General features: G+C 45.7%; 10 protein-coding genes across 10 annotated transcripts; 4 read left to right on the top strand and 6 right to left on the bottom strand.

The window, feature by feature from the left end:
- Positions 1 to 745: 745 nt before the first annotated feature.
- N7533_000724 (RING finger protein) lies at positions 746 to 1,330 on the top strand (the record flags this gene model as incomplete). The annotated part of the gene is made up of 1 exon (XM_057097374.1): positions 746 to 1,330. One exon carries the CDS (start codon positions 746 to 748, stop codon positions 1,328 to 1,330), a length of 585 nt encoding a protein of 194 aa, XP_056965867.1.
- Positions 1,331 to 1,570: 240 nt separating this feature from the next.
- Positions 1,571 to 1,802, bottom strand: N7533_000723 (uncharacterized protein; the record flags this gene model as incomplete). Its single annotated transcript, XM_057097373.1, has 2 exons — positions 1,571 to 1,724; positions 1,768 to 1,802. 2 exons carry the CDS (start codon positions 1,800 to 1,802, stop codon positions 1,571 to 1,573), a joined length of 189 nt encoding a protein of 62 aa, XP_056965866.1.
- A 5,634-nt stretch (positions 1,803 to 7,436) lies between these two features.
- Positions 7,437 to 8,039, bottom strand: N7533_000722 (uncharacterized protein; the record flags this gene model as incomplete). Its single annotated transcript, XM_057097372.1, has 2 exons — positions 7,437 to 7,921; positions 7,982 to 8,039. 2 exons carry the CDS (start codon positions 8,037 to 8,039, stop codon positions 7,437 to 7,439), a joined length of 543 nt encoding a protein of 180 aa, XP_056965865.1.
- An 802-nt stretch (positions 8,040 to 8,841) lies between these two features.
- N7533_000721 (uncharacterized protein) lies at positions 8,842 to 9,575 on the bottom strand (the record flags this gene model as incomplete). Its single annotated transcript, XM_057097371.1, has 2 exons — positions 8,842 to 9,413; positions 9,464 to 9,575. 2 exons carry the CDS (start codon positions 9,573 to 9,575, stop codon positions 8,842 to 8,844), a joined length of 684 nt encoding a protein of 227 aa, XP_056965864.1.
- Positions 9,576 to 10,523: 948 nt separating this feature from the next.
- N7533_000720 (uncharacterized protein) lies at positions 10,524 to 12,269 on the top strand (the record flags this gene model as incomplete). Its single annotated transcript, XM_057097370.1, has 3 exons — positions 10,524 to 10,597; positions 10,668 to 10,920; positions 11,820 to 12,269. 3 exons carry the CDS (start codon positions 10,524 to 10,526, stop codon positions 12,267 to 12,269), a joined length of 777 nt encoding a protein of 258 aa, XP_056965863.1.
- A 1,926-nt stretch (positions 12,270 to 14,195) lies between these two features.
- Positions 14,196 to 16,331, top strand: N7533_000719 (uncharacterized protein; the record flags this gene model as incomplete). Its single annotated transcript, XM_057097369.1, has 1 exon — positions 14,196 to 16,331. The coding sequence occupies one exon, from the start codon at positions 14,196 to 14,198 to the stop codon at positions 16,329 to 16,331; it is 2,136 nt and encodes a 711-aa protein (XP_056965862.1).
- A 598-nt stretch (positions 16,332 to 16,929) lies between these two features.
- Positions 16,930 to 18,165, bottom strand: N7533_000718 (uncharacterized protein; the record flags this gene model as incomplete). Its single annotated transcript, XM_057097368.1, has 1 exon — positions 16,930 to 18,165. The coding sequence occupies one exon, from the start codon at positions 18,163 to 18,165 to the stop codon at positions 16,930 to 16,932; it is 1,236 nt and encodes a 411-aa protein (XP_056965861.1).
- A 1,526-nt stretch (positions 18,166 to 19,691) lies between these two features.
- On the bottom strand, positions 19,692 to 20,228 carry N7533_000717 (uncharacterized protein; the record flags this gene model as incomplete). The annotated part of the gene is made up of 1 exon (XM_057097367.1): positions 19,692 to 20,228. One exon carries the CDS (start codon positions 20,226 to 20,228, stop codon positions 19,692 to 19,694), a length of 537 nt encoding a protein of 178 aa, XP_056965860.1.
- Positions 20,229 to 21,020: 792 nt separating this feature from the next.
- Positions 21,021 to 21,503, bottom strand: N7533_000716 (uncharacterized protein; the record flags this gene model as incomplete). The annotated part of the gene is made up of 1 exon (XM_057097366.1): positions 21,021 to 21,503. The coding sequence occupies one exon, from the start codon at positions 21,501 to 21,503 to the stop codon at positions 21,021 to 21,023; it is 483 nt and encodes a 160-aa protein (XP_056965859.1).
- Positions 21,504 to 22,439: 936 nt separating this feature from the next.
- Positions 22,440 to 26,775, top strand: N7533_000715 (Pfs NACHT and Ankyrin domain protein; the record flags this gene model as incomplete). The annotated part of the gene is made up of 4 exons (XM_057097365.1): positions 22,440 to 22,519; positions 22,702 to 23,780; positions 23,857 to 24,700; positions 24,756 to 26,775. 4 exons carry the CDS (start codon positions 22,440 to 22,442, stop codon positions 26,773 to 26,775), a joined length of 4,023 nt encoding a protein of 1,340 aa, XP_056965858.1.
- Positions 26,776 to 27,478: the final 703 nt, after the last annotated feature.

Genomic DNA, 27,478 nt, shown 5'->3' with positions numbered 1-27,478 from the left:
TTAACGAGATACACCAAGCTCTGGATTTTCGGTTCAGGATCGATGTTGCTCACCGGAAATTCAATACGAAGCATTCAAAGCTCATCCACCTATTCCAATAAATCTTGCAGGACGAGATAAGACTGAAAAAGACCAAAGTGTCGGACATGGAGAAAGTTTATGAATGACCTTCAGAAAGAGAACACCACTAAGTTTAATTCGTGAGAAGTAATTGACTGAAGTGAGCTCATGGAACGATGAAGGATGTTCACTCAGCGTCGATTGTCTGTTATCATTACGTACGTGCTGAAACAATGATAGCGAGATTTCTCAAAGCAAATCAATAGGGTGATAAACAGCAGTCGGCTCATTCCCATTCTCAAAGACATGCATATATATAAACGTTCTCTGCATAAATCATTATCTAGCAGAAGGCAGTTACAGGTAGTACAGAGGAGGGAAGATGAGCTGATTCTCCAAGCAAAACCGGTACTAAGTTGTTTGCCCCGAGATGGCGTCAAATACAATGCTGTATATAACCTAGTCCTGCATTATCGGGATCTGTCGTCCAATCGTTTAATACAGCTCGAATTTTCAGGCTCGCGCTACTGTCCAATCAACTTCTAGGGCTTATTCTGCTACTGTTGGCTCTGAGCTTTATAAAGGGTCTCCCTGCCCAGCCGGCTGTGTAGTCTCGACATCCTCTTTTATTCTTCTCTAGCCGACTCGTGCCGATTTTCTCCCTGAGCGTGGTGCCTCACTCACAATGACAAGCCCTTCCGATACGATCCTTATAGACGACGAGGAGGAATCGACAAGCCTCGAGCCAGGTAGCTCACGACTTCGGACTGGCGCTCGTCCTGATTATAGCTACCAGAAATTTGAGAACATGATCGACGCATTAGTCGACAAGGAGGGGGATACAACCCCATCTCGAAAACGCAGAAGAACCGAAACAGATGAAACGTCTGTCTTCGTGAGTGTTTCTCACAATTTTCATGCCCTGATTTTCCTTGGCCTAATAATCTACCAGGAGAACATTTTCAAGAAGCTTGGGAAGACAGTTCGCCATAAGATCCAACAGCTGCAGGACAGGACCCAAGTACTCCAAGATGAACTTCGCCAGGAGAGGAAGAGCCATCGGAAAACCCAAGGAGAGCTTTACCAGGAACGACAGAAGCGAAATTTTAAATGCAAGATCTGCTACGAGCAGCCAGATCGCTGGGTGACGATTTCTTGTGGGCACATGTTCTGCGAATCATGCACAGATAAACTTCAAAGGCCAAAGAAGTGTCCTATTTGCCGAGCTCCAATCACAGGATACATTGAGTGTTTACCCTTTGCAGGATAAATCATGTATATGAGATTGTGACCTAGTTCAGTGAAGGAAATTTGGGCTCAGAACTTGAATACAAAGGAGCTCCAAATCAGCGGTGACGATAATCGGCCGCTGACTGACGAAAGTATCGGTATTTGAACTTCTTCTTCTTCTCAAGTCTACATAGATATATCTAGGACTTCCTGGGCACTTAATCGACCTTGAAGAACTGCCTCTGATGCCCCTAATAGATTTCTCATAAAAACAGCAAGTCTAGTCGCTGACTCCCGCCAGCATTCTCCAGCCACGCTCAATTTGATAAACACCCTCATACTTGATAATTGCCTGTGGGATGAGCTCCCAGCAACGAGCGGCGAGGGTTGGCGAATCTATTGGCTTGGGGACTGATTCGTGTATTGAAAATGCCCTAGAAGGTTAGCGGTGCTTTTATTTCTAGCTAATTGACTCACGTATAAGATCGAACTAGTCCAGATCCATCGTACATCACTCTATAATATTGCGAGTTAAGTCTTCGTTCTGAATCCATTCAAGGGTTATGATACTAACTCATTTGCAACAACGAGCCTGGAAATTTCGGTCCGACTATTGTCAAGAATATTTTGAACAATCTGACGATCTTGCAGTAGAGGAAGAATTTCTCCGCTCTGTACGGTCAGTTTTCCTTCCTCAAGTGCCACAAGACATAAAGTTGCATTATTTCTTTGTTCGAATTAGCATGTCGTGAGTAATAAGGCAGAGAATACTCACAGTGGCTCTCCGTGACAGTTGTAGTATTGCCACATAATACAAAATCCATTGCCTAATGCTTTGAGGTCTTCCACCGAGCTGTGGGCTAGAATTAAGATTTCCTGAATAGGGGAATATATCTTTGGTTGGTGTCGCGTCGGGTCTGATCTGTAGGCCTCCTGAGCTAAATGCAAGCCAGATACTTGCGGGTTAGTATGGTAAATCCAGATATTCGAAACAGGCCTTGATAAAAAGTCACTAACATTCTCCAAGTGAGATCCTCCGAAGGTGGAAAATCTCTAATATATCGGTCAGGATATCTTGATAATGCGCCTTGGTTCCTTCAGTATCATTTATCAGGTCTATGTCAAGGTCCAAGGCGGTCATGCTGTCCAATGCTTTGCCAGATAACAGAATATCTAGGAATTCGACTTTGTCTTTTTTCACCGTCAGTATTTGCACTTTTGAGAAATTTCTTGGTTTTCATTACTTGACTTTGTCAGGGACCTGATCCGTTTGTATAGTATGTGTGATGGCCACCAAGCTGGCCGAGGTTCACGCGGTTTCCAATCAGGATCGAGTATCAGGGTCCATTTTTCTAATAATTGGTCACAGATATAAAATGGAAGCTGTTCTAACAAGCCTGCATAGATGTTGAAACAACGATCTTTAGCAGAGCCTGCTGTCTTGACCATCATGGATGCCCGACCTTGCATGTCGAAATAGGTTTCCATCAAACGGTGTGCGTACCATTTGCGAATAACCTCGGGTCCATCAATCACTCTGCGGGATCTTGACTGCTTCAAATACTGGCTGTGTACCAACAAGTATTTCCAACGAACTTGAAGCCTTGGATCATCCAGGTCTTTTCGGGGAATCACGAGGCTCACATCCTTCAGCGGTAAAAGGAAAGGCCCAAAATGCTGGTGAACTAGAGGCGTCATCTCCTCGAAGAAGGCAAGATCCGCTAGGACCGAGTTCTCCATATGGCCTCCAGGCAGATGTCCTGTTGAACAATCGTGGTTCAGTCCAACCGCCGCCAAGATCACACCAGAGAGGCATTGATTCTCAGGATAAATAAATGTCATGATGTCCAAAGAGAGGTTCGGTATACAGACTCTTACGGTCTGTCTCATCAGCAGGGCAAAAGCAAAGCTTTCTCAAAGATTTAGGATTTACCTTTAGAGTGCGTGTTTCTGTAGCCAGAGACATGATGAGAGAAGACTCAGATGATAAAGACAAAGAGAATGAACGCGCTGTGGGTGGACTGCGATTTGGGTTGGGATTGCTGAGCTTTTAAGAAACACCTCTCGCGGCTTCTTCCCCTGGGTGCTAAAGATGCCCCATTGGGATTTTTCTTTGATTTGAATATCAACTGAAAGAGCACTATGCAATTTACCATCCACATTCAAGTTTATACAATCCCTGCACGGTCTGTGCAACCGAGTTAGTCTCTTGTTTGATGGTAAGGTCATAGTTTCACCAGCCCTGTTACTCATGAGCCTTACATTGATGGCTAGGGCCTTTCCTAGGCCGTATTATTTGGTTTTACTTGATAACACTGTCATATAGTGTACATCTATCTTCTGGAAACCTGTTATTATAGAGACGTGGGTATTCGACCATACCACAACTTCAAGTGTGTAGCTTGATGTAATGCAAGGGTCAAAGTACAGGATCGTTGTAGGTGGAACCAAATCTAGTCAGTTCATCCCTAACCCCATTCATGTCCACAACCTCGGGATATTTCCACAAAAAACATATATCTAGCTCACTTTGCGATTTGAAGAGTTCCCAGCAGGTCCAGAACGATCTGTTGTCTCTTGTGGTGTGTTTCAGCATTACCCATAGAACTGTGTGGATGGGAATGAAGAAATGCTAGATTGAGAATTTCCACTTGATCTTTAGATCGATGCTTAAGATATGAAGATATTCTGATTGGTCTATGTTCAGTATTTTAGGTTTCATTGGGCTAAACCCCTATCTCATTGCCATGGTATCGTGGTATTTCAATCTTTTATATGAATTCAATAAAGTTCAATCTCAATGTGTCTCCGGAAGCACATGATAACGGTAAAAGGCTCCACAAAATCGTAATCTTATACAAGCTTCGTTTCCATTAGGAAAGCATTCCTCAAGTGGGCTTTTAATCCTGATTCGATATATTCACAAGTTCTGACTTGCTCCTCTGTGAACCAACAGTAATCACGGAAGCCATCCCCTAGTTTCCATAGGTCACTGCCAACAGGAGATTTGATATTTTCCATCCATAGTCTTCCGGGTTCTGGGGCTGGGGATATGTCGTTGTTGATAATAAGTCCAAAGTGTGCCGCCAAAAGACTGTCGTTGTTGAAGTTGATGGAAGATCGGCTGGTGAATTGATCCCCAGTCAAGGGTTCAGCTAACTGTGTTGCATGCGACCACTGATGTGATGCAATTCGCAGGATTGTATCATCAGATTCCTCCAAGGGCTGTCCGGGAAGTCCCCATTCTCCATCATGGCGCTGGAATAACAACACAAATAAGGTGTGCGTCTCGGAACTTGTAGTGAACTGCAAGACTGAGACTATCAACTTGCAGCAGTCTCTGTACCTCTTTCGTAGGGTAGTAGAAGAATCATAGAGAAAATTTTCTGTGGGGATCTCCATTTTTTGTGGGATGTTGTGGAAGAAATGTTTGGAGTAGTGTAAAGCAGCTTTATCAGGAAAGATTTCAAGAGAGGAATCGGAGTATTTATAGTTGAGTAGCTGGTTAAAATATGAAGGGGCTAAACCCAATTCATTTTCGCGATCATACTTTCTGATGCGAAGATTCAATCAAAGCAAGTTATTGAGTTACATTCGGCCTATAACCGAATCCATGTTCATATAAGATACTGGGATCTATGGGTAAAGGCATATCTAGGAGCATACTCTGTGGGTGATATCTAAGAGAACTATAGATCGAGCCACTGGGTATGGAAAGGGCCGAAAGGCTGGAAACGTCTCCTCAGCATGATATCTCGAGTATGGTATCCGATCCACAACCTAGTAAACATGATATTTGAAAATCTCAGACTACCAACCTGAGCCTTGTAGGCCTATAAGAGCTTATGTTACCAAGTCAAGCCCGGCCTCATCTGGTTGAACTCTCATACCGAGAATGTTTAAATCCTCAACTGAAGGGCCTGGATCTTTTGAACACTAATTTTCTACAGTTTTCTTATCCCGTCTTGCTCGCCTGTCTGTAAAGCAAAATCTGGCGAATCTGGCTGATTTATCCTGCATCCACTCTCAACAATTTTGATCAGAAGATCATGTACAAAGCTTTTATTTCTTTCAGGTTGTGGATGATTCCATATCCGTTCTAATAGCACAGGTGCCTGATCATGCATTGTGGTCTTATACATTTGGACCTATAGCAATAAGAGTCAAAAGGAGTTTGAATAGGACGTAATGAGACACATCTTACCCCGCCACTCAGGTACACATGCAAATCAGAATAGTGAATATTGTTGTGTCTTTGCTAACCTTCTTTCCAAAAATTCTCTTTCTCTTTCCAGAATAAGGAGTATTGAGAGGTTTTATATTAAAGTGGAAGAAGAAAAAAGACTAGGTCAGATGATTCGAAGCTCCACACCAGACATCTCCGTTAAAGACTGCATGTATACAAAATAAGACATAGTGGATGATTTTGAAAGTAACAAAGGTCGAACTAAATAAAATACGAGGCTCCATCTGCTCGTCTGTTATTGAGAGCCAGAACAGGAGTAGGCGGTCTAGGAAATAAACCAAGGGTTCTGTCAAAGGGAGGAAACTGAATAGTGTTCGATGGGATCCCTACGTCTTCTTTTAAGAATATATGTCAGAATATCTGAAAAGTTCGACTAGTAGGAAAACCTACCTGACTTTGACGGAAGCGAGTAACAAGGAGATTGCCTTTTTGGTCCTTCAGGGAGTGTGGGTAATGCCGGGAGAAGCACAGATTTTCTAGCTTCTGTATCAGTTTTACCTCTTTGAAAGCCGAAAAGACCTTCTCTAACTGGCTCGGATGTCTTGACTGTCATATGGCAATAAGGTTCCTCCGGCAGCAGATTTGCACTGTCAAACTCTTGCCAGTCCGTCTCCTCGGGTCCACCACCGATGGACCAGGTGCGAAATGATCTGACTGATTCATGTTTGCGAGGAATTCGAGCAAGCTGTATGTCTTTATTACAATTTTGACGCTCTCGCTGGCGTTGATAGAGTCGAAATGGATTGAGGAAATGAAAAAGTTGATTTCTGTTTCCATGGTTAGCTAAAAAGATATATGTATTTTCCATTAATCATACAAGCATGGTGTGAGACATGACATATTTAGTTCAGCGTTTGGCGTGAATGACAACTAACTAGATTTAAAAGTGCTGAGCAAAGCTGAGAAGAAAGGTCGGAATGTTGAGGCAACTCGATATGTAGAAAGGCCAGGTTACTTTATACAAGATTTTCCATCTTTGATTATCACATTTATATGATAATTTTCAACAGATAATCATGACCCACGAAAATTTTGTACGCTAAACTATTTATATTGCCTAATCGAAAAGAGAATGACTACATCATGGGCTCTCAATGGTTCCAAAGCATTTCCCTCACTTCCATCGTAGAAACTTATCACGCAATCATGAAGTAATTCAATGAGAAGATCTCTTGACGTATTAGGTGCATATTTTCAAAGATGCAAAGAATAAGTGACAATTAAAAGTTAATTACCTCAAATTCTATACAAAGAAGCATGAAAATGGACACTAGAGGTTTAATATATTATCAATGATCCTATATAAACCAAATGCACTAAATCTGGGGCAAGCAAGAACCTGTATGGGAAAAACTTTAGCTTGGTTTTCGACACGCAAAAAGCTAAGAGTGGTAAAGCTTAACCCTTTTTAATCTATTCAATGCATTCATTTCCTAACTAAAAGCCTCTTCGGTTCTGAACTTTTACTTGATTAGTGTCAGAATGTATTTCTCAGACTGTTTTCAAGTACAAGACTTCATCAAAGAAAGTTTAATGATCAAAGGCTCAAATTCTCAAGACCTCTTACTCAAAATGGAAGGGCCTCAAGATTCATATGCTAGTATCCCATTGTTAGTTCTGTGACAAAGCCATTCTCAAAGCTCTTGGTGGGGAGCAATGTAAGAACTGACTCCTTGGTATCCTTTCATAAGCCTCAACTACCGAGACCCCATCTCGAATCCCCATGAATAGCCTGTATTTCTTTAAGCTGATTAATTCAAATCATTGGTTGTCAATCATGGGAGAGTCTTTACCTGTAGTGTAAATGTTTCTCTTACTCTAAAGGTTATTTGACAAGCCAGTTTGAATGGATAACGACTCTGTTTCTTGTTCTAAAGAAATAGAACGAAGTATTTACGCCTTAAACCATCTCAAATAGCTTTGGATTACTCATAGCGAAGTATTCAGAAAGGACTCTCAAGTCTCCTCTCCTGCGCTCCACAGGCGGATCAGGAAACCGAAACTCGATCCCCCATTCCACAACAGAGCCTCGAGCATCTCTCCATGGCACACATGCCTCCAGAATGCACTCTCTAAACTCCTCTCTATCACTAGAGCGAAAATATACCTTTTTTTTGAGATTGTGTGCGATCTTGCCACTTGAAAGCGACTCAATGTCAATCTCCTGAACCATGGTGCATATTTCCATGGCAATGTAAATATTGCGAGCGTAGTCGGATTCAAGAGTGAATCCCCAGTCATCACCACCCGCGTATTCAATGAGATGTATCGCGAAATAGACATCCGCAAGACCGAAGATATGATTGTGGGAGTTGAATGTGGTCAGGCATTCCTCTAGGAGCCGTGGGTGGGTCGGGATAAGACCGTTTGGTTTTAGCTCGAAGACTGAAAGTATGTCAATTCCAAGCACTAGACAAAGTTATATCAAAATAGTCAATGGCTTACTGTGCTCGAAATTTGCGAGTCGGGGGAAGGACCAAGTTAGATCGATTTCGGGTGCCATTTTGAAAGTAGATTGCTTGATGGGTGGAAAATAATAAAGTTCAACCAGCCTTGGGATCATTTTCTTATATACCTTCTGCCGGCATTCCCCTTACGGTGCAATACGCCTGTTTTTCTGAATTACATAGTACGTCGTGCTGGAGACCAGATCCATATTTTTCCTAGTTTAGTGTCTGTAATTCAATCTACAGTTGGGTTCAGTATTCAGGACTAGTATCTTCATGCATTATGTACAAAAAATGATTTTAGTATCTCTAAGAGGAAAGCCTTGGATTCTCCCTTTGAGACTCTTTCCCTTCCACTATGTAGCTGTGATTTCAGATGGAGCTTGCGTGCATATATTCTCCATAAAATAGATGGTTGAAATGGTCCTTCAAATACTCTAAGCTGTGCGCATATTTGGCCAAGAAGACATGACTCATTAATTGATTTCCTTCCGGTCATACATGCTTTGTAATTCCATTAGCTATGGTGTTAGGGTACCTAAAGTTGGCGGTAATTTCTCGGTAATTTCTTCTAAAGGCTGTATAGCCATGGGGTTTGGCTGTGCAGCTAGATTCATTAAAATAGAGGGCGAAGCTAACTGGGAGAGCCCTACAGAAATTTGGGGTAGATAGCTTTGGAAGGACAAAAGCAGGTGGCGTTGAAAAGTCCTTGTGACAGATCTTATACCTAGAGAGCATGCAAAAGAACGCAGTCCAATATCTCGGTAGTTAGTGCCAGAAGATTATATTTTCAACACTTCCAAATTTTTCTGACACAGGTATCCTCTAGAGCGAAACAGATAATCAGAGACTTCAATTTCAAACCTCCTGGCTCAAATTAGAAACACGTAAAGATTCGTATGACATCAATCCATCTCTAGCCACTGTGTTACATAGCCATTCTCGAAGATCTTGAAGAGGAGCTGTGTAACGACTGACTCCTCGACATCCACTCATATAAGCCTCAATCTGCCAAACCCCATCTCGGACAGCGTAAGGGTTGGAGTCTACAGGCTTGATGCACTTCAATTCACCAGGAACAGAATCATCATAAAAGATTCCTTGGCCAGAACGTACCGGGATGCCATCTGGCAATGGAAGTGTTATTTCCTTTCCCAATAGCTGTGCAAGACAAGTTAAATCCCCATGCATAGAATTGTTGAAGGGTTGGTGTTGAAGATCTTCCACCATAGCAGCCTGAATGGACTGCCCATCTGGAGATATTTCCACATCTTTTGGTGAAATATTTCTCATAGCAATAAATATCTGATACGGTAGAAACGAAGTTGTTTCAGTTCTCCAGAATCCTATGCACTCCCGAAATAGGGCTGGTCGAAGAGGGATGAATCTTCTGGCTCCCTCTGGGGTGACAATTTGGACCACCATTTGACCTGAAAGACGTTAGAAGTAGTACCTAACGAAGAAGGCGATAGATTCATACCGGGCTTGAGATTCACGCTGTCAAGTTCAGCTATAATAGTGGACGCCGTGTGGTCACTCATCGTGTCTTGAGGCTCAGGTTTATCCATGAATATCTTGATTTGGTGTTCCATGGCATGCGATAAATGTTAAAGAGTTATGATTATAATTGAGCTCAAGGAAAGGAGATGAAGGATCCTTAAATAATTATGTGAAATATTTTCGAAAGAGAAAGAATCGTTTTGCAATTGCGCCGTTATAACCTTGTTTCAGCGATTTAGACTGTGTTGAGAATCAAACGTTTCCAGTTAATATCCTTCAAGAATAGTTTGGATGGTGAGCAAGATGGATTGTTGGTGGAGTTCTGCTCTTGCCGTGGATATGATCAAATTTCTAGAGGGCCCAAGCTCGAGACATTGGAAATCGGAGGTTTTTTTCGCTAAGGAAATGGGAATAGATACCAGTACAGTGATCTACCAATGACAGAAAAAATACAAGTCAAAGAGCCAGAATATAGCACATAATGACAATGTCAAAACACCAATTCGTAGAAAATTTAACAGAAATGGAGTAGCTATTCGCGGTAAAGCTACGACTCCATTTCTTTCGATTTCTCTGAACAGTTCAGCGACATCGACAAAAATGGTATAGTGCCACAAGTTTGCAGTGAAGGGCCTAGTCCACTTTTGTCAAGTTTCTTGAACTGCTCAGAGCAATCGACAGATGCGGACTAGCATAGCAAAAAAGAGAACTCTCAACAGAGGGGCAAATTGGTCTAGTCCTCGACCTCAAGGCTAACAATAACATCCAATACTGCAAATAGAGCCATGCGAAATGGATGGGCTTCCAGTCTCATTAAATATCAAGCCATGCAATACGCAGATTATTAGTTGTTTTTCTACGCCAAGGAACACGAGAACTCTGATTAGTTGATATGCGAGTTCATGAGGTCGCGTTTTTCCACCATTTGACAGTGGCATTCACTACCACACAAATAGAGGGTTTGCCGAGCTATGGCTGACCTGACCTGTGCAATCTGTTACTGTTCAGCGTCGGCTTCTTGAGATCGGGTGCGCATCGGAATGGACTCGTGGTCATGTGACTTTCTGCCCAACTTTCTTCTACCCCTCACCGCAGCCGTCGCCTGTAACCTTCTGTGAATCTTTTGTGTGAAGGTGAGTTTTATGGTAAACATAATTTTCGATTGCTAATATTGGATCTCTTAGCTTACGGCCCGTTGACCTCTACCTCGCCCTCCTTATCCAATCTGTCCGGATGGAACGTACGCTACTATCCCGCGATGCGGAGAAAATTCGTGTCGAAATTCGTGAGATGATACCGGAAGCCTGGTCGGAAAGCCGATCCGATGAAAGACAGGCTGATGTGATTCGCGAGGATACAAATGGCAATAAACTCTACGGAGGAGAGCAACTTGCGGCCAAAATCACTCAGTTACAAAAACAAATGCAAATTGACCAAGTAAGTCATCACAAGAACTTCTGAGGCACTTGACTAAGTTTTTCCTTCCCTTGCTCAAGGCGTGGACAGGTCGTGTATTATATTGGTTTAGGCCGACGCAGCTGGTTAATGTACAGAGGCAAGCATATCTTATACCATTATCCAAAAAAATCAATCTTGAACCAACCGGATACCTAGAGGAAGGGTATTCATATCAAGTCACAAATGCTCCGAAGTTGTATTCTGGATCTGCTATATTCATAGTTCCTGGATGAGGTCATGAGGTCGGCTATTATTATTGTGTATTATGATAACTATGAAATATTTGATCTCTCAAACAGATATCCAGTCCTCCTGGGTTGAGGGGGTGACCCTTTCACTATAATGTGCTTCACCTTCTTGGCTAAAGTTGAAGAAATCCATAGAGGGGTTCAATGAGGGCCTGCTAGTCCCTATGTAGCTTTGGGGGACATTCTGGTGCGATTCTTTGGCGGTTGGCGGTTCGCCAGTACCAGTTATGGGCTGTTCTAAGTTGATAGGAGGCACAGCTGACAGATCTGGTAACAATGGTACTCCATGCTGAGGCGTATTTAACGACGTGCTGAAGCCCCATGTTGTTACATTCGCCATGTCGAGGAGTTGTTCAATTGATGTTGCGTCGGAATCCACCATGGGCTGTTGTGGGTTTATCAATCCGATCTGTGTACTCGATGAGTTGAACCCCCAGGTGGCCACGTTTGCCATATCAAGGAGCTGGTCAATCGACGGCCCGCCGGCATTCATCATAGGCTGTTGCGGGTCCATCAGGGAATTTTGTGAAGTGTCAGAGGAAACTAGCAACGAATTCCCGCCCTGGGGCATATCCCAGGGCATGAATGTCCACGTCTCCATATTGAGAAACTGGTCATTCGACAAGTCAGCCCCGGGTCGATCAATATTATGCAAATGCGTTTGTGTCTGCTGCTGTTCCTCCTGCTGCTGTTCCTCCTGCTGCTGTTCCTCCTGCTGCTGTTCCTCCTGCTGCTGTTCCTCCTGCTGCTGTTCCTCCTGCTGCTGTTCCTCCTGCTGCTGTTCCTCCTGCTGCTGTTCCTCCTGCTGCTGCTCCTCCTGCTGCTGTTCCTCCTGCTGCTGTTCCTCCTGCTGCTGCTCCTCCTGCTGTTGTTCCTGCCGCTGCTGATGCCTCTGCTGCCGCTTCTGCTTTTTTTTCGGTTCCGATTCTTTCTCCCTCCGTAGTTGATCTCTTCGTCGTTTCTCCGTCTCTTGCCTTTGTGGTTGTGGTTGTTGTGGTTGCTGCTGCTGCTGCTGCTCTTCCCCATCGCATACCGGGAATGTTCGGACACGCTGTAGCTCCCAGCCTATCAGGTGAGTAAATGATCATTCAAAATTTTGAGGAAGGAATCTCATACAATGTTTCGATTTCGACATGACATCCTCGACTTTTTCCCAAATCTGACGAAATATCCTATCAATGCAGACCTCCAATTTCTCTCTCTCTTCCAGTTCTAATTTTTTTTTGTATTCCTGGATCTTCTTGACGAGATTGTTTCGGTCTTCCATTTCAGCAGTTTGGTTCTTTTTGTGCAATGGCAATCGCTTGATCCTTCACAAATTAGTACAACAGCGGTAATATCTACTTGACACTCACATGCTAGCATTAACTTCATCATAGTAAAACAAATTAGCAAGATGACAGTTCTCGCCTGATACATCAGCCCCAACTTGTAGACAAAGATTCTGTAACCTGTTGCCTTGATCTACCCACTCAGGTATGTACTCGGTCTCAGTTGCACTTAAAGCTGAATCGGTGAAAATCTTTTTTATAGCCTTGACGTCGGCTCCTCGTAAGTTCTTCACCCCCATACTTTCTTTGCACCGGTGGTACACCACTTGTAAGAGTCGGAAACGCACTGCGCTTAATCCCTTTTCGTCTTTGAGCTTCCGCATATATTTGTCAATTTCTTTTGGAGCATCCTGGGAAAGATCAAGCTGTGAGTAACCTGACTTGAAGAAAAGGAGCGGATCTATTTCTATGTGTGCTTCCCACTGAGCAAGCTCCTGCTTGAGATGCTGATGGTCGATAGTCGATGGAGATCTCGGTAGACGATAACTTCGTTTTTGCTTGCCAGGTATTTCGATGATTGAGCTTCTCTCCTGGATTGGTATTTCAAACCAAAGAGCTTGAAGACATCTAAGGAACTGCTTCGCTGTCAAATGGTGTTGATCCAGTGCGGTCGCGGTACGTACCTCTCCATTCAGATCAACCGTAATTTTGTCTTTTTTCTGAGCCTGTGCAGAGGAATGAGCTCCAGTAAGAGTATCAATCACAACCTTACTTTCCCGCACGCCCATAGTCAAAGTGTCTGTATGTTGATATCAAGGGGAGGGGATGACACTGCTCGCTGAACTTCGGAGCGAGGGATTGGGGCCAAACTCAGGACTGGGTCACATGGCTTTTCAGAACACGGCACGAATCTGGAGTTTGTGCCAAGCCATGACGGTTTCCAGTATGCATTCGCTATCACACCACTGGGCCCTTCCTCCAATCACGTCGATGTGATGGATATGCACCAGCGTACAGCGGCCAAGTCATGAACCATTGATTATATAGCTTTTTGTTGCCTTTTTTTGCATGCATGGTACACGGCTTGATTCGATAGATTGCTTATTTCCACCATTTCCATCCCTTCTCCGCGGACCTCTCTACACCAATCATCTGCCTGGGCCGCCCTCGGACGCAGACACCCGTAAAGCCGAGAGATACATCAGGACTCGACGAGAAGGCGACTGGATGCTGTCGAAAAAAGGTCGAGTCCGATCGGCCACCGTTCAGTTCGATTCAAAGCTCAATCAATCCTGTCCAGCCTAACTTCTGTCTTTAAAAGAATACACAATACTGTCGCAAGGATCCCTCTCCATTTTCCCACATTAGACGCTGTGTTTCCTGTCCCAGGTCGGTCTTCGATCTTCATCGTAGCCCTGAGCTCCACGCGGCATCGGCTGTGAGAGATCTGACAATTTAGGGTCAAGCGCTCAGTAATCTAGCCTGTTCTACGGATATTATTCCTTATTTCTGAGCATATGGACAGTCGTTTGCTGGTAGTGCTGGGCCCCTGAGAAATCACCACAGGGGCTGGTATCCGCATGGGTTGACCAAACAACTGGCTGCAGTGACGTTTTGTCCGGGAAAATATTTCCGCCGGAAGCCGTGATCAGCTGACACAAGTCTCCTTGATCAAGAGTCGACCACTGGTGATTGTCTCGAGCTATTACTCCTCTCCATTTCTCACTCAAGGCTAATGGAAGATAAAAGCTCCCCAGATTACAAGTCGCTCTACCTACAGGCGGAACAGCGGCGCGAAGAGGCGGAACAGCAAACTCGCCTTACCACTTTTACGGAATACATTCGACGGTGTCACGATCTATCCCGCTTATTGAGAGTTGAGACACCATCTCGCTCAACAACCGGACAAATACCTTCTCCCACAGGCAAATTCTGTCCCACCCGATTAGAACATTGGACCGACTGCCCAAAGCAACTCTCAGAAATATACAGATCCGTCTACAGCTACTTTCAGCCGGAAAGAAGGCAAGCACCGCGTCTGTTTTCATCTTTACTTGCGCTAGACGGATTAGTCCAACGTCTTGTTCGCAAACCACTGAGTAGTGAGCAGGAGCTCGAGGCCTACGAGCGGTTTGCCGTTGAAGAGCATGTCCATGACATAATTACTGAGTTGTGCAAGATTCCGGCGGCTCGAAACGAGTTCGGCCTCGATGATGGAATACAGTTCAGCAACCATACAAATACCCTGAACGAGAATCAAACAACCCAAGCGAGTGAAAGTCAAATATCAAGCATACAACACCCACGGCCTGATCAGTTCTGCATCCACCGCGTCGACGGCAACACTAACACTCTCCTCGTATCCGTCGAGTATAAGCCGCCGCATAAGCTTTCCGTTGCAACCCTCCGCATGGGCCTTCGACCGATGGACTTGTGGAAAGATCTAGTCAGGTCCAATAAAATTCCCACGGGCCAGGAAGCGAAGTTGAGATACAATGCAGAGCGGCTTGTCTGCTCCGCTATTGTCCAGGAATATCATGTGATGATTCAAGAAGGCCTTGAATATTCCTATGTTACAAATGGGATCACCCGGGTACTACTTCGTGTTCCGCGTGACAAGCCGACCACGCTTTACTATTTTTTCTGTGATCCGAACAGCGAAGTGGACCCGGAAGGCGATTTTATTTCTAATCTGTCGAAAACTTCTGTTGCAAGAGTGCTATGTCTTTGTTTAATGGCATTCCATTCACCTGTTCGTGGACAAGAATGGAGAAATCGTGCACACCCAGATATTCCCATTTGGAAGACCAGCTTTGACCACACACGTTCGCAGATTTCGAAGAAACAATTAGAGCAGATTCCCCACTCCGATAGCACAAACCCCGATTTTTCGAGTCCAGATACCAGTTCGTCCTATGAACTGCCGTCGTCCCCGCTACCGTGTCCTTCAGAGGGCCGTCGAGTGCCGACACGATCTCAAACTAGATGTGCACCTCCGGAGATCCGACCACGGTCACGCTCACCTAACTCGTCAGGTTCCGACACAAACCAAACGGCTGGCCACAAGCGGAGGATCAGTCAAGTCACGCCTTCACCGTCTACTCGGCGATCAGATAGACAGCAAGAGTCAGGGAATGAGCGCGATGATCAATCCCGACGCCGCGCTGCGGTATTCTGCACGCAGCGATGTTTACTCGGCCTACAGACCGGGAAATGCCTGGATGACTTGTGTCCAAATGTGGATCATCATCGTCGGGGCCAAAACGCCCCGACTCAGCATCCTGTCTCGGCTGAAGGCCTGATGCTTTCGCTCAAAAAACAATTAGACGAAAATATCGAGCGTTGTATTCCTCTTGGTGGTTGCGGATCCTACGGTGCCCCGTTCAAACTGACTTGCATGAAGTATGGTTACACAGTTATCGGGAAAGGTACCACTTCGGGGCTATGGGAAGAAGTTTCCCGTGAAGCGCAGGTATATCAAATCCTGCGCAGGATTCAAGGATCTGCCGTGCCGGTCTTTTTGGGAACCATTGACTTGGCAAAAATCTACTTTCTTCATGGCGCTGGACAAATCCGCCATATGCTCGTTATGGGTTGGGGCGGTGAGAGCACAGCCACAATGGAGCTGACTGCACACCTCCGCCGAGAGATTCACAGGTCGAACAAAGAAATTAAAGCCCTGGGTATAATCCATGAAGACCTCAGACAAGAAAATGTACTTTGGTGTGAAGAGCTCCGTCGTGCTTTGATTATCGACTTTCATCGTTCGACTCTGAGATGCCGACTGGCTAAGCAGCCACTGGGGCCGACAAAAAGACGACTATATCAAGTGGACTCCAGAAATGCAAAACGTCTTAGGATTTCGAAATGAGGAAATCTATCTCAACGTGTTTAATTAGCGATCTCCGTTGTGTTTGGTTTTATTCTCGAGCGTGAGTACTGATAGTTGTTTGTGGATATTTCCTTAAATTCCCGGCCCATGGCCAGTTCTACTAGTAGATCGTCTCCTTAATTTAGTAGACTAATGTACCTGCAATGATGAACGTCTGCGGCTAGGAAAATGTGCCTCGATTTCGCTCCATGGCAGCCTCTTCTCCTTCAACTCCACCAGCAGGTAGTTTTCATTGGCCGAGTATGACCGACGTTTGTCCTTTGCCTGACTGGCGCGGCATTTGGTCACCGGCTGCTTTCGTCTGCTGCTCGGCGCCACGATTTCAGGAGCACACTGTGTAGAGAGGCGAGGGGGCAAAGGTATGTTGTCGGGCACTAGTGTAAAGAAAAATGTAGGCCTTGGTCCTTCTGACTCAATTGTAAGAATGGCCCGCCCAATAATATCGCGACTTTACGTAATTCACCATCACTGGATTATAAGGAGTATCTTCAAGAGCTTTACCAGTTGAAGGGAGGTATTCAGCTGACGAAATCTAATCATGGTTCTGTATAATCGTACACTCTCTTTCACGCATCAACTATTGAAGACCACCTCTAGCCTTGTTCAACAATTGACTATAAGGTGGTCTCTCCCAGCGAAAGCAATACTGTCCTTTCTCCATTGCAATACGTCTGAATCGTGGACCGGTTGTCCAGATTGGTTCTCCATCCGAAGTTTTGCCCAGCTCGAAAGGAACATTGTAGTCGGGCACGTTTGGCATGTCCGGCCATGTAAGCCGGCTTGGTGCGTTGATATATCGTTCCAAGTCATCGTCCGATTTCCGTGTGGTGACCCAGTCATTCAAAAAATTGCGGAAATTTGATACGTCGGAGTCCAGCTCCCGATTACACGTCCATTCCGAGATATTTTGCACCATGTCCAGGGTTCGTTCCCAGTGAGGAATACTCGTGAATTGTGCATCATTTGAAATGAGCTCATAGAGTGTGAATACAACAGCAGTCACATCATCTCGACCTTCCAGCAAGCGGTTCTTTCCATGTGCTGCCCAATCGAAATCGAAGAGTAGGATTTTGTTTGTGTCCGGATCAATAAGCAGGTTGCGGGGTGCAATGTCCTGATGCATGATCCCCAATTCCAAATTAAGAAAGTCCACGAGCTGGGTAAGTTGTTGCAACCACTCAAATCGGAAAGGCACATTTGTATTGTCGAGGGTTCCACCTGGAATGTATTTCGTTGTGAATCCAATCACCCGAGACTCCACATCTTCGACCACCACGCGATCAAATGGTACTATATTGGGGTGTGATGGCAGGCTTTTAAGAAGGTTGAGTTCGTCCCAGGCCATCCGTAGTCTCTGGGGCTTGTCCAAAGGGTTAAATTTGAAGGCAACCCTGTGAGGAATCCCGAATTCGTCTTTGTATAATGAGAGATCAACTCCTGGTCCGAGTCGATCGAGCTCCTGGAGTTTAGAGTACTGAATTGTATGGCAATCGGCGAGCGTCTCAGCCATAGAAATGGGAAGATATGCAACAAAGGGAGTATCATCCTCTTCCAGATCGGTCGAAACTCCCGCAAGAAGTCCATCTTCGTCGACGGTGACAGCGCAAACTTTCGGTGACAAATGGTCCGCGAATTGTGCCAGAACTGGAATCTCCATATCCTCGTCGGGCGGAAAGAGCTTAGCGGTGCCTTTGACCTTTACCATCCTTAGCTGATCCCAATCCCAGACATTGCAATGAGTTTCCGTCAAGGGGTTTTCTCCCGGTCCAAAGTAGCTTTGGCCCTCAGAGTAGAATCTGTCTTGAGGCTTCATCGTAGAAGGTGTGCTCGACAATATAAGCGAGCAGCTGATTTTGTCGATGCGGATACGAAGGATGTTTTGTACCTTCTGGACTTTTTATGTATTGAGAAGCCGAAATCACGTGAACCGGGTGGAAACGGGTGGAAAGGGAACCCCGTCCAATTAGAAATGCTGATCGACCAAATTACTTCTATGCATGTGTAGGCTCAGCAGACAACTCCAGCGTTCAAACAGTAACGCTCATTGGCCCAAAAGCTTGGCTTTTCAGGTGCAAGTGTGATCGGTGGCCAGGGGTGACTGCCGCGCGCGAAATGATGCATGAAATGCCACAAATCCAGCAGTCACCCGTCCAATGAAAATTCTTACCGTCCATCTTTCTGAAATCTAAAATCTAGAACGCAGTAAATATTGACCCAATTAGTAAGTTTTACGAGGTGAGAGCTGGAAGTTTCAGCACAGGTCACAGCTCATTGACTAGAATTGATAACCGCGCGCGAAATTGATACTTTGGCGTCGCCGAGATCTGGAAATAGGATTGAACCGAAAGTCTGTGGTTGTTGATTGAAATTGTATTGGTCATAATCCGCATACTCCAATGATTAAATATAAGAAATGCTCAAACTCTTTAGACATTCTTAATTAATACAAATCTGCATCAACTTTTCAACTCTTTGTCAAATTGCTGGTATACACATCATACCTCTCTCTTCCAAGGCTCAACGGTCGATATGGCTACACAAATCGCAGCCAATCAAATGGGCCTTGACGTTCGCAATCGGCTAGTCACCAGCCCCCAAAACCCAGCTAGTTGTACTTGCGGTTGGTACGTCTACTACTCGAGCGTTTGTCATCATGTGTACGGAGAATTGCCATTCAGATGTGGCTCTACTGTGACAGTATCTGGTAAAAGTGGCTTCTGCAAATCCCCGGCACCGAAACATATCGTCGGGGAAGTGGAGGTCAACGCCAGGTGCAGACTATGCTAATTTCCAGTGCCAAGGTGAGTGACACTCTACCAATTCCCGGGCAACGTGCTGAAATCTGATCTTAGCAATGATTTGCCTCTTGGAAAATTTCGAATTTCATGTTCGGGGGCTATCCTGTTGTCCTTGTATTGAGTGGCATGCGTGGTGTTCGCTGAGGAGATATGGATAGTGAAGGAAAAGGATGAGTGTTTGTTGGCCAAGCGCAGGATTTATTCCCTTGGTTTACCATGGGACTCAGCCAAGGAATGATAAAGAGCAGTCTTCCAGCTTCTCGAGTAACTATCAATCATCATACCGGTTCGGTCTAATTGTTATTGCCAAACATCCGCTTAGCTACCGGATCCATATCATCATCGGGTAGAGTACTTTCCTCCATACTCACTTCCGCTTTACTCCTCCAGCGTTGTCATGCTGTCAACGTTTAAACTTATGGGGCTTACGGCGTGGGGCTGAGATGCCTACGCTTCGGTCACCACAGAATCAAGGACTGTTGGAATAAATTATGAGTGTCTTTGGTTTTGTTCTCGTGCGTAAACAGTAATATCTATTTGTTCATTTTCTTTTACGCTTCTCGGTCCGCAGCCGAGGTGAACCGGTAGACCGGTGTTTTAACTTGGTAGAATAGTGCACCTGTAATGATGAAGGTTTGCGGCCCGGAAAATATGCTGCGATTTCGTCCCATGCCAGCTTCTCTCGCTCCTTCAACTTCACTAGCAAGTAGTCCTCATTGGGCAAGTAAGGCCGACGTTCGCGCTTCGCCTGGCTGCGGCAAGATTTCGTCACTGACTGTTTCCGTTTACTGCTTGGCGCCATGGCTTCATGAGTATAATTGGTAGAGGGGTGAGTTGGCGAAGGAATGTCGTCGGGTACTAGTGTCAAGAAAAATGTAGGCTTTGATCCTTCCGACTCGATTGTAAGAATGGCCCACCGCCAGCTTAAACCAGTAGCCATTGAAACGCAGCCAGTGTTGCTGAGTAAATCGCGAGAGGTATGAAAAAATCCTAGAATAAACATAGAAAAGTGTGAGATGGTAAGGTTGGAGCGCAGAGTCGGGTTAAGGCGCCCTTCCTCCCATGTAGCAGAAAGCATATTGCCGCTTGATAGACTGACATATTCGATGATAATGTAAGGTTGGCCGAGAATATTATGGGATTCGCTAGGGTTCTCAGCGTAGAAGGATGGAACTTGATATCCTAGTGTCCGTAAAATCACCCGGCGCAGACGCTGGATGTTGCGAGAGAGGAAAGGCAGGCTGTTGAATTCGATGAACTAGGTATAATATAAGCGGGGGCTCGGCTTATGAGTAGAATAAATGAGAGTGATACGGTTTTGGCGCTCGAAAGCCCATATCCATAAAGATGGGGGATGGGGACAGTCGGGCAATTTTCTTTAAGCCAAGTATAGGTTCCAACTTCACAACAGACTTTCTCATCCGCATTTCCAGGGCAAGAATCCTCCCTAATTCGATACGGCAAAGGGAAACGAATAATCACCTGCCTCCTGACCGCTCCTGTCGAGTCGAACACATCAGCCCGAATGCAAACATTAAAGCTTCCATGTATCTAATCTTCCACATTCACAAGATGACACAAATCTCGAGACACAAGACCAAGATGCCGGGTAATAAGCGACTTAATCAGCTCTCGATTTCGGTACAGATAGGTAAAGAATCGGATCTTCTGATCTCTGTAGCCTAACTCGTGGAGAATATTAGCGTCACTGTCCTTTGCAGCATCATGTAATATCGCCTCGTAGAAGTGAACGGGGCTTCAACATGGCGACGATTTCACGGTCCTGAGCCCAGGAGATTGCAGGGTACAGCTCTCTTCATTGCCTCTGAAAAGGGCCGCGAATAAGCTCTGATTAACAAGGACGTTTCGCTCAAAGAAAGGAGTCGGCGGTATCGGGGAAACGCTTTTCCACTGGCCGCAGTTCGTACACTTCGGCCTGAGGCAGTCGCCAAGACCGCGAGTTCAGGAACCATGTATAGGTTCCAGCTTCACAACGGACTTTCTCATCCGCGTTTCCAGGGCAATAATTCTCCCCAATCCTATACGGTAGAGGAAATCGAATCATCACTTGTCTCCCGACCGCTCCTGCCGAGTCAAAGATATCAGCCCGAATGCAAACATTGAAACTTCCATGTATCCAGTCCTCCACATCCACAAGATGACACAAATCTCGAGACGCAAGACCAAGATGTCTGGTAATAAGCGACTTAATCAGCTCCCGATTTCGGTACAGGTAGGTAAAGAATCGGATCTTCTGATCTCTGTAGCCTAACTCGTGGAGAATATTAGCGTCACTGTCCTTTGCAGCATCATATGTAATATCTCCTCGTAGAAGTGAACGGGGCTTCAACATGGCGACGATTTCACGTTCATGAGCCCAGTAAATTGGAGGCTACAGCTCTCTTCATTGCCTCTGAAAAGGGCCGCGAATAAGCTCTGATCAACGAGGATGTTTCGCTCAAAGAAAGGAGTTGACGGTATCGGGGAAACGCTTTTCCACTTGCCGTGGTACCTACGCTCAGGCCTGAGGCAGATGCCAAGACCGTCAGGACCGCCAGCTTAAACCATAGACATTGAAATGCAGCCAGTGTTACTGAGTAAATCGCTTGAGGTATGAAAAATTCCTGGAAGAAACATAGGAAAGGGTGAGATGATAATTATTTGGGAACTTGAGCGTTTACCTATAAGGATTCTTTCGTATCGTCTTTCCCTAGAGTTCGATGCAAGAGCAGTTCACGTGCCTTGTGACCACTCTGCGAAACCATTTGGCCAAAATTTAATCACGTGATCAGACACGATCCGGTAGTACCAAAGGAGTGAGCAGATGACGCCTTGTGTGATACGTAGTTAGCGCCCCCACTCCTAACCTAGTGAGAAGGGAAGTGGTTCCTGATCACCACGGACCGTGCCATTTTCTGGGAGCCGCTTGGCATGAAAGTTTTGAAGAGCCTCTAATGATCAAATTGTGGAGGGGATTTACGAAAATGGCCCGACTGGTATTTCAGACTGGCTAATTTCGCTGAATCCGATCGTTTTAATCTTCATCCCCAAACGGGACCGACAGAAGGCCCCTGCGGCCAATCTATTACCCTGCCTTAGCGCCCTGGAGGTCACTAGATAACTAGTCAGCCTAAGAATATGCCCCGTCTTCACCTGGGAGGCAGAAAATGTCTTGGCCACAGCCTCATTTTCCGCCACCTGACCAACGTCCCGTTGTGTCGGCAATCGACGGGGCTCGCATTCCGCCCAGGAAACCAGTTCTGGGACAAGCACCAGCAGGCCCACAACAATGCCTGGCGATGTGGGAGGCAGTCTCTTGGCTTTGGCTACGCCCAATCATGTCGTCCAGCCTGCAAGAGGGGTTTGCATGTAAGCGCTCATGGTCCACAGCCACCAACCCGAGTTTGTTCTTGGCGAGAGCCTGGTGTTGTGGCCTAACCCTGACCTTGTGCTTTTCCAGTTTGCTTCCCTAATCTACAGCTAGATAGTCCTATATGACGATTAACACGGTTGCGCTCCTTTGACTGACGGTGATAAAAAATATTCTGCAGTTCGGTGCCTCCTTCATCTAACCTCATCTGGCAGTCTCGCAATCCCCTCTGCACCATGGCATCCCTCAAAGTCCTTAACAGCCCCCAATCCTATACGATCGCCTGGATCGCTGCTCTTCCCATCGAGCGGGCCGCCGCAGAAGCGATGCTTGACGAGGAACACGCAGCTCCAACCGGCTTCACTAGACACCAAACCGACACAAACGTTTATACATGGGGCCGCGTGGGGGAGCACAACATCGTAATTGCTGCACTGGCCTCCGGGGTCTACGGAACCACCTCTGCGGCGACCACAGCCTCTAGCCTTCTTGCCTCTCTGCCATCTATTCGCATCGGTCTCTTGGTCGGCATAGGCGGCGGTATCGCTCGACCGGATGAGAATCAAGATATTCGGCTAGGTGATGTAGTCGTGAGCCAGCCCTGTGATACCACGGGCGGCGTCTGTCAGTACGACTTAATTAAGGCCAATTCGGGTGGCAAGTGTGAGCGAAAAGGATTCCTTGGACGACCCCCGACGGTTCTCCTCAATGCGCTTACCAGTATTCAAGCCCGTCATGAGCGGAAAAACTCTGATATTCCCTGTTACCTTCGAGTAATGCTGGAGCAGAACCCGAAGATGGGCAAGAGATCTAAGCAGAATCCTGGCTATACTCACCAGGGCTTCGACAATGACCGACTTTTCAAAGCTTCATATGTCCATGTCCCTGGCCTGGACTGTCAGGGATGTGACACAGCTGATGAGATTCAACGTGATCCTCGAGAGACTACCAACCCTGATATCCACTACGGGACTATTGCATCTGGTAATACACTTGTCAAAGATGCTGCTACACGCGATCGCATTGCTGCTGACCTCGGTGAGGGTTGCATCTGCTTTGAGATGGAAGCGGCCGGCCTGATGAATCACTTTCCCTGTCTTGTAATCCGAGGCATCTGTGACTATGCCGATTCTCATAAGAATGATCGATGGCAACGATATGCCTCGGCAACTGCTGCTGCATATGCTAAAGAGCTTCTGTCGTATGTGCCAGCTGTAGAAGTTCAGGAGACTAAAAGGGCAGTAGAAGTTCTTCAGCTAGGTTAGTTTTTGTTTCACTTATTAGCTAGATTAGGATTTACAAAAAAGGACTTGGCATATGTTCTGACTACGAGTAGTTCAACAACAGATTGACAACTTACAGCAGACGGCAGTCGCAACAAAGGCTATAACTGATTCTATCAGGTCTGATCTTTGTAATAATAAGATCAGGAGCTGGCTTCGTCCCCCAGATCCGTCTACAAATGCCCACTCTGCAAGGACACTTCGCCATGAAAGGACAGGCATATGGCTGCTGGAAAACCCTGTCTTCCAGTCATGGCATTTAGGGTCGCATCGACATTTATGGCTCTATGGACTTGCGGGATGTGGTAAAACAGTTCTCAGTGTCACTGTGCTTGACTATCTCATGAAAAGAAATGAGGGTCTTATCCTCTACTTCTTCTTTGACTTTAGCGACAATAGGAAGCAGACCTTAAATGATATGCTACGGTCGCTTGCTTTCCAACTTTATCATAGTGGGGCTGGCTCAGCAACCCACCTTGATGTGTTGTATCAAGCAAACAATGATGGTAGCCACCAACCTGTAACAGAGACACTCTCAGATACTGTTTTAAGAATGCTTACAGCCCAGAGGAAGGTCTTTATTGTCCTGGATGCATTAGATGAATCAAAAACACGGGATGATATTCTCCTGTGGATCAAGGAAAAAGTATCCTGGCCAGAGTTGGTTCATGTCCATTTGCTTTATACCAGTCGACCTGAATCTGAGTTTCAGCAATACATACCCCCTCTTATAGGACAGAAAAACTGTCTACGGTTCGATAAGAAGACTGTCAACTCCGATATCCGGTCTTGGGTCACAGCACAGCTTTCTCAACGGCATGAATTTACACAGAAGCCCTTGTCTCAGGAGCTTCTTGAAGGGATCCGAAGTAAAGTTGGTGATGGGGCGGATGGGATGTGAGATATAACTTCTTTGATCACTATGCGAGTAGATTGCTGACTCCTTGCTTAGGTTCAGGTGGGCCTTTTGTCAAATGGACAGCCTGGCTCGATGTCGTCACCAGGCAGCTATGGAGGAGGCTCTTGCATCTCTACCACTGAGTCTAAATGAGACATACCAGCGTATGCTATCAAGTATACCGACAGAGCTAAAAAACGACGCAATACGCCTTCTACAATTCCTAGTGCATTCCAAGAGACCTCTGAAGCTAGCCGAAGCAAAAGAAGTAATAGCGACACATATCGAAAGCGAGTCACCAAAGTTTGATATCAAACGTCGATTGTTCTGCGAGACTGATATTTTGGCTTACTGTCCTAGCTTAGTGACGTTTATTTATGCCTTTGATACAGAACTACATCTTGCTCACTTTTCTGTCAAAGAATTCCTTCTCAATGAGAATAACTTTGGGATTACTAATGCCAGCATTGCTATCACGATGACATGCTCAACTTATCTTACGGACATCAACTGTAGCAATAGCAAGATGGTGGAGGAATTTCCAATGGCGAGATACGCAGCAGAGCTTTGGTCGGACTTTGCCGCAGTGGCTCAGGCTTCTGAGGATATTGTTCGAATGACTGTTTTATTCCTAGAAAAGGAATCGACATTTCAACGGTGGACTCATTTATATCAGCCTGATAGGAGTTGGGACACTAGTCCTGGTCCTCCAAAGGGTTCTAGGCTCTACTATGCTTCCTTCATTGGGCTTATAGCTTCTGCGCAGGATCTAATTGGCAAGGGAGCAGATGTCAATAGGCAAGGCGGCTATTATGGCAATGCTCTCATCGCCGCCTCGTGGGGAGGCCATCAAGAGATTGTCAAACTCCTCTTAGACCAGAGAGCAGATTTCAATGCGCAAGAAGGTTACTTCGGCAGTGCTCTCCAGACTGCCTCAGTGAGAGGCCATCAAGAGATTGTCAAACTTCTCTTAGACCAGGGAGCAGATGTCAATAAGCAAGGCGGCTATTATGGTAATGCTCTTCAGGCTGCCTCTTTAAGAGGCTCTCAAGAGATTGTTAAACTTCTCTTAGATCAGAGAGCAGATGTTAATGTGCAAAATGGCTACTATAGCAATGCTCTCTACGCTGCCTCGTGGGAAGGCCATCAAGAGATTGTCAAACTCCTCTTGGGCCAGGGAGCAGATGTCAATAGGCAAGGCGGTGAGTATGGCAATGCTCTCCAGGCCGCCTCAGCAAGAGGCTATCAAGGAATTGTCAAACTCCTCCTAGACCAGGGAGCAGATGTCAATACGAAAGTTGGCCAGCATAACAATGCTCTTATTGCTGCCTCATGGGAAGGCCATCAAGAGATTGCCAAACTCCTCTTAGACCAGAGAGCAGACGTCAACGCGCAAGGCGGCTACCATGGCAATGCTCTCCAAGCTGCCTCAGCAAATAACCATCAAGAGATTGTCAAACTCCTCTTGGACCAGGGAGCAGATGTTAATATGCAAGATGGCTACTACAGCAATGCTCTCTACGCCGCCTCGTGGGAAGGCCATCAAGAGATTGTCAAACTCCTCTTAGGCCAGGGAGCAGATGTCAATAGGCAAGGCGGTGAGTATGGCAATGCTCTCCAGGCCGCCTCTGTAAGAGGCCATCAAGCGATTGTCAAACTTCTCTTGGACCAGGGATCAGATGTCAATATGCAAGATGGCTACTACAGCAATGCTCTCTACGCTGCTTCGTGGGAAGGCCATCAAGAGATTGTCAAACTCCTCTTAGACCAGGGAGCAGATGTCAATAGGCAAGGCGGTGAGTATGGCAATGCTCTCCTGGCCGCCTCTGTAAGAGGCCATCAAGCGATTGTCAAACTTCTCTTGGACCATGGAGCAGATGTCAATAGGCAAGACGGCCAGTATCGCAAAGCTCTCATCGACGCCTCATGGGACGGCCATCATGATATTGTCAAACTCCTTCAAAGAAGGGGTGCTATTGCGTCATCTTCAAAGCGGTCTGGCTCTCGCGTTACAAGCAATCCAGTGAAGAAATTTCGACTTATGGAATCTGAACCTTCTGATGAGACTCAATGATTCGGTCACTGACCTTCATCATCCTATTCCCTTGTCAGGCTTGTGCCTAGCTGAAGACCTTATCGCGCCACACTTCAGGAGATCTCGGTACTGCTCATTGAATTCATAAGAGCCTGCAAATGCTAATGTCTCAGCAGCAATGTCCTTTTTATTCAGATTGTGTAGAATTTATGTAAATATTGTAATGGAGGTTACACAAATACTATTAGCTACGTGGTCAGCGCCTCGGGCCTGAGGCCTCCTGGGAAGACTACGGATATATGCTTCGCGAGTAGTCCCAAATAATAAGAGATATTTTCTCCTCTTTCTGAGTCGCACATCTTTTTACGATCTTTTTACGTCCCCTGACGTTCTCTATTTTGCTTATACTAAATGCGTAGCGCTAGTAGGAGTTAGTCTTGTCTCTCTGCAATCGGCCCGTCTGGTTGCTTGACTGCCATGACGGTTTTCTGGTTTTAACATATAAAGGGAAAAATATATTGTTTATGACTAAGACGTTAATGATTATCGCTTTATTTCTATATGATCATTAAACACTGGTGAACATAATGACTATACTGACATATTAGGGTACGATGTAGTCTGGTGACACGGATGTAATCACTGTGATACTCCGATATTTCTATCTTGGGAATGTACAGAGTGTCTTATCAGTATATTTATACTGTATTGTATGTAAACCAGGGCTGATTATAGGCGGCTG

The sequence above is a fragment of the Penicillium manginii genome (assembly GCF_028828005.1).
Source record: "Penicillium manginii strain IBT 31320 chromosome Unknown utg000001l:1.0-3466041.0:1.0-3467806.0, whole genome shotgun sequence".
NCBI lineage: Eukaryota > Fungi > Ascomycota > Eurotiomycetes > Eurotiales > Aspergillaceae > Penicillium > Penicillium manginii.
The sequence above is the reverse complement of the archived record's forward strand: the minus strand, read 5'-3'. Positions and strand labels throughout refer to the sequence as shown.